This window comes from Rhinolophus ferrumequinum, chromosome 8 (assembly GCF_004115265.2).
Source record: "Rhinolophus ferrumequinum isolate MPI-CBG mRhiFer1 chromosome 8, mRhiFer1_v1.p, whole genome shotgun sequence".
NCBI classification, from domain to species: domain Eukaryota; kingdom Metazoa; phylum Chordata; class Mammalia; order Chiroptera; family Rhinolophidae; genus Rhinolophus; species Rhinolophus ferrumequinum.
The window spans coordinates 76,285,271-76,306,349 of record NC_046291.1 but is presented as its reverse complement, the minus strand read 5'-3'; the positions used below and the strand labels follow the sequence as shown (position 1 = coordinate 76,306,349).

The 21,079-nt window shown below is 35.6% G+C and overlaps 1 protein-coding gene across 2 annotated transcripts in view; it reads left to right on the top strand.

The window, feature by feature from the left end:
* The first annotated feature begins 238 nt into the window (after nucleotides 1-238).
* Nucleotides 239-21,079, top strand: part of KYNU (kynureninase) — a 92,682-nt gene continuing 71,841 nt past the window's right edge. Inside the window, exons 1-2 of one of the 2 annotated variants that reach the window (XM_033111365.1) lie at nucleotides 239-309; nucleotides 6,579-6,760. In XM_033111365.1, the coding sequence (XP_032967256.1) occupies nucleotides 6,592-6,760 (169 nt within the window). In that variant the 5' untranslated portion in view covers nucleotides 239-309; nucleotides 6,579-6,591. Of the gene's footprint in view, nucleotides 368-6,578; nucleotides 6,761-21,079 lie in introns of both variants that reach the window. The other variant, XM_033111364.1, reaches the window with a different exon arrangement.

Below are 21,079 nucleotides of genomic sequence, written 5' to 3'. Positions count from 1 at the left end.
CCCCACTTTACAGGATTATTACAGGATATGGTTCACAGGCCCAGAGATCTACCTCGTTGAAGGACAAGGATGTGTTTACTGGAGTCTAAAGGGCAGAGCTGCTTAGGGAGCCCCTACTGTTTGAAAGAGAAAGCAAAAGCAGCCAGCGTGGCCCTTATATGTTTGTGACACATTTACGATGACCTTAGATTAAGTGGGAGGAACTAAAGTTAGCTCACAAATTCCCCCACAGGGTGGAGTCTGAGCAGAAGTGCCTTGAATTTGTCACTCTGAGGTCTGTCCTATAAATCTGCAGGGAACTCTTGAGAGGTTGGTTTTTCTTTTTAAATACAACTGGGAGCTGTGAACCCTATCAGAATTGTAGCCGGTAAGCGCTGAGACACTGATATACTCTCTGTACAGAAATATATATTCAGTAATTTTTCCAAAGGGATATTCTCTGCTAGTATCCTTATCACAATGCTTTAGAGGCTTCTTTCACTAGTTTTGTCTTCTTTTCTTTTCTTTTTCTTTTTTTGCTTTAAATTATACTCATAAAAGTAGTACACCCTCCTTTAAAAATTTCTGTTAAGACTACTTTCAGGGATCATTTATAATTCATAAAATTTTGTGTTAAATGAAGGAATCTTTATCAATGTAGTGAAATCGATACTACACTGAAATCATCTACTAAATGTTGAAGACTTTTGATTAATTAAAATGAATTCTGTCGTTACTTGAGTTTAAATGATAAAATTAGATCAAAATTCAGATCATTAAATAAGCTTTAAGTCCTTTGATTTCTGGTAACTCTAGTCTCTCATGGTTGCTGTTAGTCATATTAAATATTTAGAGAACTGAAAATGTCTATTTCTTAAGCAGGGTTTCTTCCACTTTCATTTTATAAAATATTTGCCTAAAAATGGAAACTTGATATACTTTATATATTTAAAAGAAGGTGTTTTTTGTTTCCTGCTTTTCTTTTAAGAAGGGTGGGGTGTTATTTAGATAATACATTGGAACAAATGCATTGGTCTTATTAATGTGTAATTAATATAATGCTACATAGGAAATGTGCAGTTGTAACAAAGTGATGTCACTCATTTCTCAAACAATGATAGTTTTAAAGAACTATTCCTCTATGTATATATATTAAATGACACTTTCTTTCCCTTTTTCTCAATAAAAAGCTACATACTTCCTTTATAATTTGCTTTACCAGATTCTAAACTTTAAACTCATGTGTATAATTTGCTCATTTCAGACATGAAACCTGAAACTGTGTAATGATTAGCCACTTGGTACACAGTCATTTATTTAACTTTTTAATCTTAGACTCAGGGGTTATTAGGAGACTCTGATTTCCATGATTCCATAAAAATAATCAGTTCTTATGACTACAGAAATTTTACCTAGGAAGTTTTAGCTGCCTAAACAAAATTGTGAAAAATACAATTTACAAAATTTCAAAAGCAATTTTTATCAAAAGGTATTAAATTGAAAGATATTATGAGAACATATTTTATCTCTTTATAAAGGACTTTACTGCATTAATTTCATTAGATCCTAATCAAGATCCTCTGAAGAAAGTAGAATTTAACTTAATTTTATATAACATTGCAGCACAAAAGTTTAGGTGACCTGCCCAAGACTATATGTGTATATGCCCACCTTCTTAATAAAATTATCACTAAATATATAAAATACAGAGGGTGCCAAAAACATGTATACACATTTTAAAAAAGGAAAAAGCTACTAAAATTGTAATACTCCATATATACGATAACAAAAGATGAATGCAAGTCACTTTTGACTTCTTCAATTACAAGAGGTGCTCCAAGTGGTTACCATCAGCATCCAGCCACTTCTGATGATGGTGAACTACTGCTTGAGCAACGTTGACCAATGTGTCCACTTGTGTACATTTTTTTGGCAACCCCGGTATAAAGTGTAAAGTTTTGTTTAACTTAGATTGAATTTATTTCAAAATAATAGCACGTCAATTTACTTGGAAATGGTAAACCTACATAAACCATAAATTATGGCTTGCAAAGCATGAATTATCATAGCTGGTGGATTGAATGCAGAACTAAGCAGCAATTATTATGAGTTCATAAGTGTTTCCTTGAAGTGAGGGAGGGCACTGTGCTATCATGGGCACTGAGGATTGAATTTACTTCTGTTGGAGGCTGTGTGGGGTGAAAGGGTGAGAGGAAGTGTGCTATTCCTGAAAGACTATTCTGCTGAGACATACCTCACTGTCAGTGTCAGTAAGGGCGTGACACATGGGCTGTGCAGGCCCAGAAGTGGAACCAGCTACTTTAATCTTTCTTTGCCAAGCCAGGCTGAATGGGAAGGGTGGGTTAAAAAAAGAAAATGGGTTTTTGTTTCTTCATTTGTTTGTCTTGTTCCTTTGGATCAAATATATGGTGATGGAAGGAGAACTGACTCTGGGTGGGGAACACAGGATGTGATATATAAATGATGTATTACAGAATTGTAAACCTGAAACCTATAAACTTTATGAACAATTGTCACCCCAATAAAATTTATTTTAAAAAATAAAATAAATAAATAAGTAAATAAATTTTAAAAGTGGGATACTGGTGAGATAAGCAGGAAAAAAAAGAGTAAATGGTTTCATAGCCTATAACACATTGCAGACTGAGTATAGGGCTGAAACAGGAAATAAAGGGAAATAAAGGAAATGGGCCAAAGAAATATGTAAAAAAAAAAAAAAAAAGAAAGAAAGAAAATTTATAAAATAAGAGGCAAATAAAAATACAGTGAGAGGTTCAGGTCTCAGACCAGGAATTCTGCTCTGCATGTGTCACTCACATGCCATGTCAAAGACAAACACAGCTGACTTAGCTCCTAAGGCAAACTGTAGTCCCAAATACTGACCTTGATTATCCTTCTATTTCTGTTTTTGTTTGTACTCTTTTTATTTAAGAGCTTAGTCCTGAAATGAGGAAAATTATTCTGATCCTTCAGGAATGTTACAAGGATTACATAAGAGGCTAAGAAAAAATAAACATGGGTTATTTTTTAAATAAGGAAAGTTGAATTTTACCTGGATACAATGGTAGCAAAATAAGCTGTATATTTATTTAGGTAACCCAGTTCAGAGTTAGAGTCAACCCCAACAAACTCTCAAAGTGTTGACTCTCCAAAGAAAATCCAAAATACAAGGCAAGTTTTCTTGATTCTGAGTCTCACTGGAAATGTTCTTCTATTTATTACTCATGTACTTGGAATGAGAGAAGTTATCCCGCCAGTAACATGTCCGTTTGTCATGTCAAATAATTAACCCAGGCATTTTGTGTATTCTTATTCAGCTGCCATTTTGGGAGAACACTTTACCTAAAAGGAACTATTCAGCAATGGGGTGACTACAAAGATAAATTAAATGAGATTCTGGCTCCCAGGTAGAATACAGTTCAGAGGGGTAGACCAGCAACTCAATCAAGCTACTGTAAGTAATGGGTTTATAGTGAAGACACATCTGACAGTTAGGCAGAAAAACAGCTCATGAGGTTTTCCGAAGAGCCAAGCAGTCAGCCCCTTAGGCTTACACATAGTTTGTGGCATAGAAGGGATTCAATGACTCTTCAGACTGGCGTGCCCTGTCATGCTTTCAAGAACAATAGTTATTCCATTTCCACCTATTGTGCGACAGTGATTCTTACTTACAGCTGGAATCACTTCATGCTATAACAATCAATGGTCTGTTTGACTCTGAAAAATGAGTCACTCATGGCAATACTCCTTCTAGACTCTCTCATTTTATTTCTTCTTCCTATGATTCTTTAAAATTTTTGCTCCTGTTTCTAAATGCATGAATAACTATACCTAACAGCTCAGATTCCTGAAATAATTTGATTATATGCTCAGCTAAACATTATCATGATTGTGTGGTCAGAGCTTTCACAGCAAGTCATTCACAGATCACTGACAAAACCATTGTCATTAGTGGGTCAAGTGTCCAGGAAAGGTCTAATAAATGGTGACCAGGCAATCGATAATGTCAAGTGGTGGAGTCACAGTCATCTCTATTCAGTAGATGTTTTCTGCATAAGAAATCTAATGTAGGTAGAGACCCATTTAGAATCAAATTGTCAGCATGTTAAGTGTGTTTGATCTTTCCCACTCATATGTGTATTTATATACAGTACTTGGCAGAATGTACTACTGATTATGAGTATACTTGTTATAAGACGTGTGCTCATAAGTGTTACAGGTGTGCAGAGGAGGAAAGACTACTTTTAGCTGAGACATCATGACAGGACTCATGAAAATTGTCACATTTGAACTAAGGTTTTGAAGGATGACCAGGATCTGAATATGTAGAAGGGGAAGTAGCACACATGAGGCAATGGGAATGGCATGAGAAAAATCACAGAAACAATCTCATGAAGGAAACAAATAATTTAGTATGGTCAGATACTGAAATAACCATCAATGTTGAGACCATTGACTTTTGTACAAAAGCATGGAGTGGAGCAATGGAAGACATTACCAGTATCAAAGCTAAAAACATTAGATGAAGCTCAGTATCCTTACTTGGAAATATAAAGGACGGCTCATTAGGGGAGACCATTGGCAGTTGAGAAAGGAAGAGGTCAAATAAGCAGAAGAATTTAAGTGCAGGGGACAGGAAGGATGTCTTTTTTACTGGCATTTTATAACCCTCAGACATGCAATTGTTCATTGCCTAACACTGGATGTGTTGGGGTAAGAGGAAGGAGAGTGGGGTGTGGAGGAAAGATCATTAATTATGATTCTAGCGACTTATCTATGTTTGTTTTAGTTGGTCCCTAGGCATTCTAAGCTATGAGTTGAAAAACATCAAACATTTATCTTGTGATCCAATATTCCCCTGAGCTACAGACTTAAACATTCAATAAGCAGCTTGATATTTCTACCAGGATGTTCAATATTTCTCTGAAACTTAACATGTCCTAAATAGTACTCTTCAAAATGTTTATTTCCCTAGGTATTTCTTATTTCACTTCTTTTAACATATTTGCTCAGATCCCAAAGCTAAAAGTCATCCCCTTTCCTATCTTCACCAGAAATTATCTTTTTTTTCTCCAAAATATATTGTAAATCCACACACTCCTCTCTACCTTTCCCCTCACTACATTTAATCTACCATCATTTCCCCCCGAACTACTAAAATAACCTTAATTTACCTCTTTTTCTAAACTCATAACACAACAGATATCAGAAAAAGTGACTTTTATGGAATGTAAAATTATGTCACATCATTTTCCTACTCAATATTCTCTAATGATTTCCCATTAAATTTAACAAAATACTCAAACTCCTTTCTGGTCTTCAAAGTTCTTCATGACTAACTCTGTCTCTGCTTTTCTTACATCATAGTTTCCCCCTCCCCCTACTTCCCTTAGTGCATTAGTGAAACAGGCCAAGTCCATCTCTACCTCAGGGCCTTTGCATTGGCTGTTATCTTCCTTCAAGTCCAGGTCTTCTCCATAATACGATTAAAAAATGATCACATAGTCCATGCCTTCGTCGTTCTCTATTCCATTACTCTGGTCTGTTTCCTCATAGCTCTTGAATTATCTGAAATTACATAATTTACTTATTTTTATTCATTCTGCTACTGAAAAGTAAACTCCGTAAGAGTCACTACTTATGCACTGTCTTATACACTGCTGTTCCACCAGTGCATGGTGCTACATAGTAGATGCTCAGTAAATATTTATTGAAAGAGTAAGTGAATGGAGGAATGTAGAAGTGAAGGCAGCAAAAGTATACATATGTAAATCAAGCTAGCAAGAGAAAATTTTTTTTTCTCTAATACTATTCTTACACAATTTCAAAAAACTAAAGCTTTAAGAATTATAAATAAGTATAAAACTTGAGTGGAGTTTAAAAATATGTATTTAAATCTCCATTGTCATTCATCCCTTTCAGAAAGATTAAATTTTCTTTCCAAAAAAAGGTAGGGAATGTTAAATGATGATTAAATGGAATATACTGTGGTTTCAAGAAACACCAAATGGTCTTGTTTTGTTCTAAGATTATATGTGTGTGTGTGTGTGTGTGTGTGTGTGTGTGTGTGTGTATGGTCGTAAAATAAGTTTCTCATTATCAACAGCAAGTAGATCTCGTTTGTCTTCATATGCCCCAAGTTATTAACATTATTTAAAGTTACCTTTTTTATCAATATTGTTTTTATTCACAGTAAAGAATTTCTTAAGTTTCTATTATACATATCTCCATAGTTTTAAAACTATGATCTAAGAATATATATATTTATATATATATATTTGAAAGTCACTCTTTTGTTCATTTTCCAGAAAAGAAATATCAAAAGAGCTAATATTTATTGAGAGCACCATTACCTAATTTAGTCCCTTCAACATCCCTAAGTTACTATTAATTTCTTCTTTTATACATGAGAAAACAATTAAACATGGAATTTGATGCTTTCTGGTTAATTATATTATTTTTCAGATTGGGAAGATGGGAATCTAAGTTAAAACAAAAGATATTTTACCTAAAAGGCTAATTTTCTGCAGAAAAATTATGGTGGCTTAATTATTTTTTATTTTTGTTTTTATTTTTAGCAAACAACTTGTAATGGAGCCTTTACCTCTTGAGTTACCAGCTGACACAGTGCAACGCGTGGCATCTGAACTTAGATGTCCCCCAACAGATGAAAGGGTTGCCCTCCGCCTGGATGAAGAAGATAAGCTGAGGCACTTCAAGGAGTATTTTTATATTCCCAAAGTGCAAGATCTGCCTCCAAGTAAGAATACTGGAAAGGATTTTATTTGTCTTAATTTATTAACTTATTTTTGCTACTGCAACTGTTTATTATAAATCTTTGAAAAAAATCATAATTCTATTACATAAGAGCCATTGCAATTGTCTGAAAAACAGCTGGTTCCTGGTGCTACTAAATCAATCTGTCAGCCTCCTTAGCCTCAGATCCTTTGTTTCCTCTCTTCTGTATAAAATACTTACATGGTGCTTATGCTATCATTTACTTCTCTGAACAAAAGAGTGACATTGAAAGTTATAGGCAAATGCATTTACTTGTTCTCTAAGCACTTAGAGCTCAAAACTATTCTTTACCAATATAGTGTTAGAATATCTCTTATTTTGTGGCACCTCATTCAAGATAGTGTATTTGCCTTAGAGAGAATGTTATTTTGGGACTTGGTATATTCAGTTTTATGTGAATTGCCATTTTTTGAGTAAAGATGATATAAATAAGACTTATACCATTTGACTTTACCAAAAAAAAGTCAATTATTAAGAAATGAATATTGCATTAACAAAATAGTGGAATAAGCTGACTCTGTTGTTGGATAGGGAGATGTTCTGTTTAAAAAAGAAAAATAAAACCTAGGTAGCACAGATATAAAAATATGAAATAAATTTTCATATTTGGCTTTGCTCCATTTTAAATCAAGGAAAAAGGCTACCAGGTTGAATGGAATTGATCTACCAAAATGGGTTTCACATACTTTACAATAGTCTAATTTTCTTTTTTCTTCAGATTAAGTGAGGCAACTGCAATTTTTGATACTCATAATCCATGAGAATCAGCTACCCCGTTTCCCCGAAAATAAGACTGTGTTTTATATTAATTTTTGCTCCAAAAGATGCATTAGGGCTTATGTTCAGGGGATGTCATCCTGAAAGATCACGTTAGGGCTTATTTTCCGGTTAGGTCTTATTTTCAGGGAAACACGGTAATATGATTTTAGGATAAAATTACGTCACATAACTGTCTTAATCAGCTTACATGTTATTATGACACCCTGTAGTATTATGGGAGGATGAAATAAGAGAAAGCCCTATTTCCAATTTAAACTTGCTTAATATCAATTGAGAAATACATTGATACAAAGGACAGTTGCATGAGACCAGATAAAATGGGGTTGTAAGTGAAATGATCTGAGATCACAGATGAAAAATCTTCGAAGTCTTTCTAGAAATCTAGAATGAAAGGGTATTTTGATTTGAATCTTAAGAGATGAAAAGAACTATTAATGCGTGGAAATGAGGAAATGATATCTAAGATCATTCCTTCAGTGATGGGAGAAAAGGGACTCAGTGGCCTGCAGGACATAGTGTGGAAGTCCTCAGAAATACTCAGGACTCACTTGAGACAATAAGCTCTGCTGACTCTGCCCCACTGTGCTCTCCAGCCCTTGGGTTGCCTGGGAGATTTGATGAGCTTCTGTTTGAGGTATGACAGCAGGACCCTGCAGTGTCGCAGAGCTTTAGGCCACCTTTTCAGCACACAACAAGAGCTATAAATCAGGAATCAGGGCTCTAGAGCTTTATGACATTTATTGAAAATTATAATTTCCTCACAATTAAAAATAATTTATTTATTTTCATGAGTGATTAGGAAACCAGATGCAACAAAGTGAGCAAACAAAAATACTAACAAAACCTTTCCAGTGAGGATAGATGATGGTATAACAGAGAGAAGGAAGAACGTGGCAGAAGCACTGAGATGAGAAAATGGCGAGTGGTCCACTGCAGCTGCTGCTGGGCTGAATGTCTTGGGGAATGACATAATAACAGCCACACAATAGCAGCCACGTCTAGAAACACATTTATGAGCAATGACTATTTCCTGCACCTGGAGGGGATGCATTAGGGGAGTTTGGTGTCTTTGACTTTCTTTTCTTAAGATGCCTTTATTCTATACAATACCATTAAGGATTTCAGGTAAGATCCAACCCTGAATTTCCAGGAACAAAAGACTGGAAATTGTGGGCTACACAGAACGTTAAAATGGTATTTTGAATTTGTTACTTTTTCTGTTTCTGAATCTAACCCTCATTAACTAACATAACTTTCATCCTCAGGTTGAGTCACTTTCATTCAACAAATATTGATTATTTACCTTTTCTCATTCCTCCATATGGCTTTGAAATTGGCTTTCTAATCCATCTCTGTCATTCATAGCATGAGCAACTACCAAAAGTCATAATGTTTGTCTTGGAAGCCACTGTGGTCTAAGATTGCAGTGAATAAAAAGGTTCTAACTCTATAGTTGGGTGAATTTTGAGAAGAAAATAGCCTTTCAGTACCTCCATATGGAAAAGCCACATACTGCTTAAAAATGTTTAGGGTCTTACAGAGCATGCAAATGAGATAATCTGTAGAATAATGATGAATGACAAATGTATTGCAACTGAGTCTGTCTTATGTACCTCTTCAAATGTATTTTTGAGCCAAGCTTTTTGTTCCTGCCTCCCTCAGACCGCCCCCCCCCCCCAGGAATGGTCAGCTCCGGGAGGGTTTGGGAATTACTGTGATAAAAATATTGTTTATCTGACTGAAGGGCCAATTCATTTGGACAAACAATACCTACTGTTCTTGCCTGGGATCATTGACCCAAGACCTTCCAAAATCGGGCAACATGTCTGTCACATCACTCTTATATAACTTAGTTACTTTTTTACTTCATCAGCTGACAAGGGAAATGCTGATGTTGTGATGCTGAAGCGGATGACACAGACAGAAAGCAACGTCATCCCATATCTCTCCTGCCAGGGATGATATGAGGGAGAATTTTCTTAACCTTAAGGTAACCATCACCTCACATGAGGGAGAAAACAACACCACCTCATGTGACGGAACAAAAACCTAACCATCACTTCACATGAAGGAAAAACAACAGCATCTCAAGTGAGGGAACAAAAAGCTAACAGACAAATTTAACCATCACCTCATGAGGGAGAAACAGACAACATGAAACAATGAAGCTGTATCAGTCCTGAAAGCTATATCAGTCAATGAAGGAGAATTTTCCTAACATTTTCTCAACAGGTAGCTATCACCAATATAATTAGCTTATTTGGGAACTGTTCATTTAAAGAGAACCCAGTTTTGTTTTGCTTTGTTTTCTCTTTTGTTGCTCTGCTACTTGTGGCCTTGACCTCAGAGTCAAGATATTGGCAGCTGTGTTTCAAGCAACAGAAAAGGGGTCAAAGAAGAAAAGACAGGGTGCATATGGGCTTTCCCTTGAGGAAGGTTCTCAGAAGTAGCCTCGGTACATTTTGCTATGCATTTCCTACATGCCATGTGCCAATTGTGTGTTCATGGGCCATCTATGGTGTTTCCCCGAAAATAAATCCCAGCCAGACCATCAGCTCTAATGCAAAAATTTGGAGCAAAAATTAATATAAAACCTGGGATTATATTATCATATCATATCATATCATATCATATCATATCATATCATATCATATCATATCATACCTAGTCTTATAGTATAGTAAAATAAGACTGAGTCTTATATTAATTTTTGCTCCAAAAGACTCATTAGAGCTGATAGTCTGGCTAGGTCTTATTTTCGGGGAAACACAGTATGTGTAAGGAGGACTGAGTATAAAATATCATTTCTATGCTTGGAAACCACATGTAAAGCTTTCAATTCTATTAGTATAGAAGAAGAATAGAATTGCATTTAGGGCATGGCTAGCACCGTATTTTAATATGCAGCATCTTGTGCCTTCCTAGCTTTGCAAAATGACACTCTAGGTTCTACAACGTATTATTCTGCTTTCCAATCTTGTCTGACAGCCCTGAAGCCTGCAGAGTAGTGGACAACCACATGTCTTTTTCTAATCTCAGCTCTTCTTCCAACTTTTTAACTATTTGCAGTTGTTGCTTTCCAGTAAAAACTAGGAAACAGGCATCTAGGAAACAGGATGCTATCATATATTAGCATCCTGTAGTAGATTAGCAAATTTATAAATACATTTCAAAAATTTTAGAAGTATATTCTTCCTCATAGTAATTTTTTTAAACGTAGCATACCCAAATATCTTTGTCTCTTTGTAAAAAGAATAAAAAGCCAAAATTAAATATTTAGAAATGATTTACTATTCAATGAATATCAATTATTTAGTTTAACTTAGTACACATTTTTATTTTATTTTCGTTTATTTGAGTTACTTGCTTTTAACAATTATGCTTGGGTTAAGTATTAAACAACCAGTGATTATCTCAAGTTATTTTTCTTGTTGACGAGTTTCATAACAGAGATAGCAGGAGTTTATTTGATCAGTAACCCAGATAGGAAAAGTTTGCATTACATTCAGTATTGTTTGCATTACATTCAGTATTGACAACTCTGAAAACATGCTTGCTTTTATTAAATCAACAAACTTAAACTTGTTTTTATATTATCAAATATCCCAGGTTCTGTGAACTTGAAAACATTTGGATTAATTTCTATATTTTTGAGAGTATACTTAATTTATATAGCTCTTGTTTGTCTTTAAAATGATTGAATAGTGCTCTTTATAAAATAATTTTGGTACTACTTTCCAGAGGTGAAAAAAAAAATATATATATATCAAGTACCTATATAACATATACACATACATATACATACATAAACATACAGATAGACACAAACAGAAATCCTAGAGCTTAAAAAATATTAGCTATATCTCAAATACAAAACTCAAAAGAACAGTTGTACCCAAATAGTATTTCTGGCAGATGGACTAAGTTAAGGTTACCTGCTCAGATGGCCAAAGTCTTTTATTAACGATTTTTATTTCATGCTATGGAGATCCTTTTAGAGCTATTTTTGGAGTCGTTTTGTCTGTTAGAAGCTTCTTCATACCTGTAAAAGAATGCATCATATTGTGTCTAAAAGGTATGAGAGCCTCTCTTTTTAAGGATGTCCTTTAAGGTGGACTTGTCTAAAACACAGATTCACCAGAATGACCATTACAATTCCAAAGCATCCAAAAGACCTCCCATTTTTCAAGAAAGGAACAATTCCTGGTTCAAGGTCCAGAGGGAACCTACCCTGCCTTTGGATTCCCTAAAATGTCTTAACTATGACCCGTTTTCCAACAGCTGTTCCAAAACATCAGGGACAGCGTGTTCCTGATGTGTTCCACCCCGCCCCCCTCCCGCCTTTTGAACATGGTGGGTGACTTACCAAGAAGCTTCAACCAAGAGAACAGAACAAGTAAACAGTAATAGAAAATAAGTGTGCACAATAAAGTTGGAGAGTTCAGAATGCAAAGCAAACAAAGATCAGATCCAAGACTTACCCAAGAACTCCACAGTCAGCCAGAAAGCCGTGAGCGTAAAGGGCCCTGGGGGTACCAACACCTGGTTTGTTCACTGGCCTCAAGTTTACAGGGGTTTGTCTTGTTTGGATTTCACTTCTGATGCTATAAAATATGAAAGGTTCAGAAATAGCCAAAGTAAAACCAATGAATTACTGAAGCTGAATTAGTAACAATTTATTGTACACACACGAAAAAGACAGTTGGCAGACCAGGAGCACTCAAACCAAAACATCAAATGACTTTTCGGGGTATATTGTTACAAAGCAGCTTGTAAAGGCAGTGACTTTATTATTCAAAGTGATTGGTAATAAGCTAAATTAAGGCGCCTAAACTGATTTCAACTCTTCAGGAAAACTTCAAGGCTGCACCTTGCTTTTGATTTTGATTTTAAAAAGGGCACTTGAGTTGTGTCCAGTTTTGGTAATTATAAGTTGCTGCTATAAACATAATCATGTACAAGATTTTCTGTGAGTGTAAATTGTTTATCCAACTTATTTCGTGGATGTGAAAGTTCAGATAGCAAATATTTTACTCTTGGCAGGCCACATATTCAATTTCTCTCTTCTTTTTTTTTTTTTTTTTTTTTCCATTTAAAAAGGTAAAAGGAAAAAAAAATATCTTAGCTTGCAGGCTACACGGAAATGAGCAACGGGCTGGAATTGGCACAATAGCCATGATTTGTTAAACCCTGATCTAGTATACCTTATCATATTGCAAGTGGATTTGTAACTTTATAAGGAATTGCCAAACTTTTCCTGAGTGGTTGTACCATTTTGCATGTTGACTCCTACCAACAATGTATTAGAGTCTGTTGGACCCTAATGTTACCAGCAGTTGGTATTGTCAAACTTTTGTTGTTTTGTTTAGCCATTCTAATGTGTATAGTAATATTATTTTAATATTTATATGCATTTCCCTAACGGCTAATGAACTTAAGCATTAATCATTTTATAAGTTTTTGTACCATCCACATTTCTCCTTTAAAAAAAAAAATGTCTGCTCCAATTGTTTGACCATTTTTAAGTTGAGTTTTCTTATTGTCAAGTTTTAAGAGTTCTTTAAATATTCAGTATATAAGTCATTTGCTAAATAAGTGATAAGAAAATATTTTCTCCAAGTCTGTAGTTCATCTTTTAATACTCATAAAAGTATCTTTCACAGAGCAGAGGTTTTTAGTTTTGAGGATGCCTAAAATGTGATTTTTTCTTTTATAGATTGTGCTTTTGGTGCCATGTCACCCTTTGGTTCCAAAGACTTCCTTGACCCATCTTTATTTAGAAGTGTGTTATTTAATTTCCAAATGTTTAAATAGTTTTCTTTTTATCACTCATCTCTAGTTTAATTCTGTTATGGTCACAGAATATTCAATATTCACAGAATATTCACAGAACTTCTTGTAAATTTGTTCAGTTGCTGTTGTTGCTCAGTTTTGTTGTTGTTGTTTTTAATCCAGGATACTATAATGGTCTATCTTGGTGAATTTTTCATGTGCATTACTCTGCTGTTATTTACTGTAAATGTCAATTGCCTGCATTTGCTTGATGATATTTTTCAGTTCTGCATTCTTACTGATTTTCTATTCATTTATAACAATCAATGGAAGAGGGGCATTGAAGTCCTAAACAATACCTGTGGGTTTTATAATTTCTCCTTTCAGTTCTATCAGTTCTTGCTTTGTATCCATTGTTAGATGCATTCACACTTGGAATTGCTATGTGGATCAATAAAAACAACAAAAAAAAGAGAGATTCTATGGAAAGTAACCTCACAAGGTGATCTGACCATAAATTCCAAACTGGGAATGTCATGGTGAGTGATCATTCCCAGGCATACAACTTCTTTACTCAAAGGCTTATCTTTGCCTAAGCAATTATCATTCTTTACCTTGCCTGATTTATACAGACATTTTATAACCTCTAGAAACATATTACACAGACATCAAAATCAATTAACAAGGACTTATTTTTTTTGTAAAACTTAGTTAAAATAAACACATGTCTGTTTTACTTAAACCAGCAAACTTAAACTACCTTTTATTTGCTAAGAATTAATCTTAGAAAACATGCACTTGAAAAGCATGTTAGTTTAGTGTTGAGTTAGTTTCACTATATTTCTGAGAATTTTGGAATACCCAATCCTTACAAATACTTGCCTTTAAATTAATTTTAACAATACCATGTAAAAGTAGAAAATTATCTCACATTTACAACATCCATATCTAGACATACACAGACAGACGCTAAAAGAAAACAGTTAGATCCAAATTTTATTTTGGAGGCCTTCTATAATTTATATCTGTCCTTGACAAGTAAAGTTCCAAATGATCTTCCCCCTTTTAAAATAAGGACGGCCATTTTTAATATCGCAAAGAATTGGGTTGACACCTAAACTACAGCATAGATTGATCTATTTATCTAAATCCTCTTTTTTGAATCTTTCAAAATCCAATTAAATACATTTTCCATTCTTTCTGCCTAATTTTATAGCCAGATTTTTCTAACTGTGCACAAGAAAGATTAATTTAGAAGAGTCAAAGGATCCTCATCTTGGCCTTCTTAGTAGTAACGGTAGATTGTTGTGTGGCTTGTTGGCTTTGGAGGCACGATTTCACATGTTAATTTTTAGATCTGTAGGGTCTGAATAAACTTCTAGAGAAAACCAGTCCTTACACACAAGTCTCCAGATGAGCCAAATGTGGTGAATAGCCCTATAGAACTGCTTTACTCCCTGGGGGCAACTTTTCCTTAGGCAACCCCACAGATTTTTAGTCACCCAAGAATACCTGAGCAAGAGCCAGCAAGAGCTTACTGGATACCACCAGAACCACAATGCCTACCAAGGCACAGACCTTTCTCTTGGGCTCTTCTCTCAGGGTGAACTCATTCCAGGGTGCCCTGACCTTCTCCTCAAGACTCCTTCCAGCTTTTCCAGGATTGGCTGCACCACCATATTTGATGACTCCCTACACCCATCTCCACTGCTTCTGATTCAGAGATCTGAACAGCTATCATGACCCCATTGTCTAGTCGGGTTGGGGAAGCAAGTGTGCTTTCTCTTTTGGAGCTCAAGAGAGTTCAGTCTCTCATTTAACCAGCAAAAATTTTGTTCAGACTCTCAGTAAGCAACCCAATTAAAAGCCAAAATTAAAAGCAGCAACCATTTTTTTCTCCTTTCTGTGATTATGTCAACCCTTATCCACCTCTACGATTTTCTAAGAACAGGTCAAATAAAGTCACAGCCTGCTACATAAGGCAAAGAAGCCCAGAATTGCAAGAGAAGATTCATCCAAGTTCACCCCATGCAAAACAGGGAGCCAGTGGGACACAAAGGTCCCTTGCTTGTACCTAGTACTGGTTCTGGGTCTGCAGAGTGGTCCTGGGTGGACTTCCTTGGAATCCTGTCATACTACACCAAGTAAATATGTCTGTAAGAAATGCCCAACCCTGTAAAGTTTTGTATAAGACTTTATTTGAGTCAAACTGATAATGTATGCTGGGGAGCAAAAATCTCAAATGCTCTGTTTTGCAATTTATTTTATATATTTGAAATTAAGGAGGGGACATAAGAAAGATTATGTGAAAGTCTGAGAAAGCAGTCAGGGACTGGATTACAAAATAATTAAGATTACGGGCCGGCCCAGTATCTCAGGTGGTTGGAGTGCTATGCTCCTAACACTGAAGGCCGTGGGTTCGATTCCCACATGGGCCAGTGAGCTGCACCCTTTACAGCTAAGATTGTGAACAACAGCTGTCCCTGGAGCTAGGCTGCCACGAGCAGGTGGAGGTTGGCGTGTGCTGCCATGGGCTGCTGTGTGCCTTCAGGAACGAATGGTGGCCAGCGTGAGTAGCCGTGAGCTGCATTGAAAAGCCGACCAATGATCGACCGGCAACCGACTGCCTCAGCCGGGGGAGTGCAAGGCTCCTAATACCAGCATGAGCCAGGGAGCTGTGTCCTACGCAACTAGACTGAGAAACAACAGCTTGAACCAGAGTGGGGGGGGGAAAGGGGCAGGGAGGCAGAAGAAGGGGGGAGAGAAAAAAGAAAATTAAGATTATTTGCACTCTTTAGAGTGGTTACCTCTTAGGGGTTTGAGAAGAGGCATTTCAATGGTATGTTAACCTAGATGCACAGAAACAATGGCCAGGGCTTGTTTAAGGCAAATATAAGCCTTTTAGTAAAGAAGTTGTATGTCTGGGGTGACTACCCACCATGACCTGCACAGTTAGTCAGATCTCCCTGTGGGGTTACTTTACATAGAACCCCCTTTTTAATCCACAGTTATATCTTCTTGTTAATTGATACATTTATCATGGAATGTCCTACTTTATCCCTAGTAATTTGCTTGTCCCATAGTCTACTTTGCCTGATGATAATATATTGAACCGGTTTCATTTTGATCAGTGTTTACATGGCATATGTTTTTTCACCCTTTTATTTTTAACCTACCTATATCATTACAATTAAAATACAGACAGTATTGTCATGCGGGGTGTCAGGCGGGGTCTCTGGTCCCGCTCCCCACACAAGAACGAAGGACATAGTGAGGCCAAAAAGGAACACCCACAGAGCCATAGGTAGGGGAGTCACACCACTATACTCTCGCTGGCGGCTGGGTTGGAGAAACAGGAAACAGGAGCCACACAATTCTCAACCCTCACTGCTCCACTTGCAGGCTCAGCCACCATCTTCTTGCTAGCTCCCCCTTTTTTACTAGCGTAGCCACAGCAGTTATATTAGTGGCCAATGGCTCACTGGTTACAGCTGACGGCCAACTAGCCACAGCTGCTGGCCATTGGATCACAGTCGATGGCCATTTACTACCTGAGCCAGCACCTTTCTATGTGAGGCCGAGAGCCTGGAAACTGCTTTTTGGGGCTCTGTCCCCACAGTATACTTATAAGCAGGATGTAGTTGTGTGCCTGTTTTTATTTATTCTAGCAATTGTTATCTTTTAATTTATGTATTTTTACCATTTATATTTATTGTAATTGTTGATGTGTTTAGATTTAAGTCTACCATTTTATTACTTATTTTCTGTTTGCCAGTTTTTCATTTCTCTCTCTCCCTTTTTTTTGCCTTCTTTTTGTTTTTTTTTCTTTCTTTTTTTTTGGTATAACTTTAAGTTATATATTGAGTTTTGAATTATATCTCTTTGTGTAGTATTTTTTGTTGTAATGATTGCTATATAGATTATAATATATATAAGGTGTGACGATGAAATTCATGAAGTCATCCTAGAAAAAGTACTACATACCTCATTGCTGAATATCGCTGCAGTCACCCTCGAAGTACTACCATTGGGAAGCTATGCACCAATGCCAGTTCCTAGTCCACCCTTCAAAGCAATTTTGGAATTCTTTTTCTGGAAAGGCCATCAGAGCTGTTGTCATATTGCTCTTGATGTTCTGAATGTCATCAAAATGTCTTCCTTTCAATATTTCCTTTATCTTCAGGTAAAGAAAGAAGTTATTGGGGGCCAGATTGGGTGAGCAGGGAGCGTGTTCCAATACAGTTATTTGTTTACTGGCTATAAACTCCCTCACAGACAGTGCCGTGTGAGCTGGTGCAGTGTGGTGCATGAGCCATAAATTGTTGGTGAAAATTTCAGGTCATCTAACTTTTTCATGCAGCCTTTTCAGCACTTCCAGATATATAGTAAACTTGGTTAACTGTTCAGTTCGCACAAATTCATAATGAATAATTCCTCTAATATCAAAAACATTTAGCAAAACCATTGCAACATTGTTTGCAAACTTAATTGCCTGACCTTTGTATATGATAAAAAATGATATATGATAAAATATGATATAGACATAATATATTAATTAATAATTATAAAATATATGTAACTTTTTAGTTAATTTTTAGAAGCAATATTTTATCACTCCCAATAGGATGCAGAAACCTTAGCACTGTATAATTATGTAGTCAGTTATCTTTACCTTCCTTTCCTTATGTTGTTGTCGTATATACTAACGTATAAACACTAAGAACCCAATCAGATAATGTTAATTTTTCCTTCCACTGTTTAAAACTGTATACTATAGATATTTTTAAACATTAAGGAGATAAAATAGCCTATCATATTTACATAGATATTTACTATTTCTTTTGCTCTCCTTTCCTAAAGTTAAAATGTCTCTCTAGCATTGTTTCTCTTCATCTTAAAGAACTACATTTAGTATTTCTTTTAGACCTTTCTACAGTCTAATAATCGTCTTAATTTCCCTTCATCTGAAAATGTCTTTATTATGCTTTTATTCCTGAAATATATTTTTGCTGTGTATAGAATTCTGTAGTGACAATTATTTTACTTCAGTCACTTCTTAAAAATTTTGTCCCATTTTGTTCTGGATTCCGTGGTATTTGAGGTGAAATAGTAGTCATTAGAATTCTGGGTCCTCTACAGGCAATGGACTATTTTTCTCTGTTTGCTTTATTTTTTTATTTTATTTTTTTTGTCTTTAATTTTCAGCAGTTTGATTACAATGAGTCTTGGTATGAACTCGGAGTTTCCTGAGTTTTTTGAATATGCAAATTTAAATATTTTGACAATTTGGGGGAGTTTTTAGCCATTATTTCTTAAAACACTTTTGCACTGCACTCTCCTTTCTATCTGGTATTTCAGTGACACGAATGTTTAACCTTTTGGTATTGACCTACATATTGTTGAATCCAGGTTCATTTTCTTGTAATCTTTTTTTTTTTGTTTATTCTGTTGCAGAGATTGGATAATTTCTATTAATCTTTCTATAAGTTCTTTGCCTTTTTTGTCTGTTGGCTCCATGTTTCTTTGAGTCCTTGGAATTTCTAAAAATCACACTTGTATTTTTCAGTTCTAAAGGTTCAGTTTGTTTCTTTTAAAAATATTTTCTTCTCTGCTAAATTTCCTATTTTTTTATTTATTGCAAGAGTGTCTTCTTTTACAACTTAGATCATGATTATAAGAGCTACATTAAAGTCTTTGATAATTCTACTAGCTATGTTATGTTGGTCGATGCCCATTGATATTCTTTTCCATTAGGAGTTGTGCTTGTTCTGGTTCTTCTTACATTGAATAATTTTGCATGATATCCTAGACATTTAAATATAGCCAGGCACCATATAAGGATGTTTGTTTAATAATGGACTACATATATCATGGTGGTCCCATTATATTATAATGGAATTAAAAAGTTCCTGTCACTTTGTGACATCATAGCTATTGTAATATCATAGTGCAATGCATTACACAAATACTTACCATTGTGTTACAATTGACTGTAGTATTCATAACATGTTACATAGGTTTGTAGCTTAGGAGCTATAGGGGACTAGAATTGGTCATCCCAAAATATGTCTGTTTATCGTAAGTATTATTTAGGTGGGTTAATTTTAAGAAACAACATGGGAGAAGCTCTGAAAACCAGGTAGAAGTTACCGTTGTACAATACATTCATATTTGTAAGGGGAATCTCCATTTGTAAAGATGTAACCCTGGCTGTACCAGGAACAGGGGGATGATCTTATGTCTAGAAATTTTTATCACTGCGGAAGACAAAGACTTAAATCTGATTAACAACCTTTCCAGGGGTTACCCAGCTTTTCCTAGTAACCTCCCATAACTGACTCCCCTACCCCCACCATCTTCTCTTCAGCTGAAGATTTTTTCTAAGGCATTGACTTCAGCCTTTTTGGCAAGTTACTCAGTTTTTCTGGTTCTGTCCTGTATATACCGGAGGTATACATGTTGTTAAACTTTTTTTCCTACTGTAAATCTATTATTTCAGGGGTGTCTCAGTCAAGAAACAAGAAGGGTAGAGGATAAATTATTTTTTTTCTCCTCTACAGAGTAATAGGCTATACATATAGCCTAGGTGTGTAGTGAGCTATCCAGATCTGTGTAAGTTTACTGTATAGTGTTCACACAAGGACAAAATTGCTTAAGGATGCATTTCTCAGAATGTATCACCCTATTTAAGTGACACATGACTGTATCATCTTATGAGATATGGTGTCTTCTTAAATTCTTTGACTGCGGATGGTAGTTCCAATGTAAATTCAGTTTTCAAAGCTTTTGCAGTACTCTGGATCTATCCTTTGAGTATGCTACTTAATCACCAAACTGGGACCAGGTTTAGTTCTCATGACTTTTATTATATTGTTTAGGGTTGGATAAATTGAGGCACTGTGCAGGGGTGAGCTGAGGATTTTATGTACAACTTTATATGATCATTTACTTAAGTTCTCTCTTTGCAATAGGCCTAACACTTTCCTATTCCCAGGGGCCCACTTTCATTTTTCTCTGGCTAGAAAACTGCAACTTTACCCATTTTGTTATGCATTACCTTTGACTATGATTGTTTCTGGTTCAGAGGACAGAGAGAGAACAAAACCAAATAATGTTAACTCCATTTTCTTAGAACAATCCTTCCTCTGATTAGAGAGAAGGGATTCCTTCCTCAGTAATTTGGGAGTCTGTGCTGCTATTGTTATAACTGCCACCGCTGACACAGGATTCACTGGTGGCTACCATGAAAGAAAAGAGAAAAAATAAAATAAAATCCTATAGCATTTTCCCGCCACGCTCTCTCTCTCTGTCCCTTAATGATTCTGACCAGATTCTCCTACTCTGAACAAAAACAGGAATAGTGGGCTTGTCTTAGAGTTATTAAAATCTATACTCATGACATAGTTTGGGGTTTCTGGCTGTATTTCACACCAAGCCAAGAGAGAGTTCTCAGAGGTGAAAAGAAAATAAGCTCAATACCAGTTTGGTGGTATTTTAAATTCTGGTTTTCTTCTCCAATATACTTGTTACCATTAGTTTTTCAGACTCCTCAGATTCTAAAATGGTACTGCATTTTAGTTATGTTTACTGTATCTGAGTTGATTGTACTTCTCTATGTCAAGTTGTTTCTTAGATTTCTCTGAAGTATAGAAGGCAAGAAATGGTTTTCTGTGGTGTAAGAAAAAAATGCCTATTAAAGCTAAACTATACTTAAAAAAAAAGGCACATT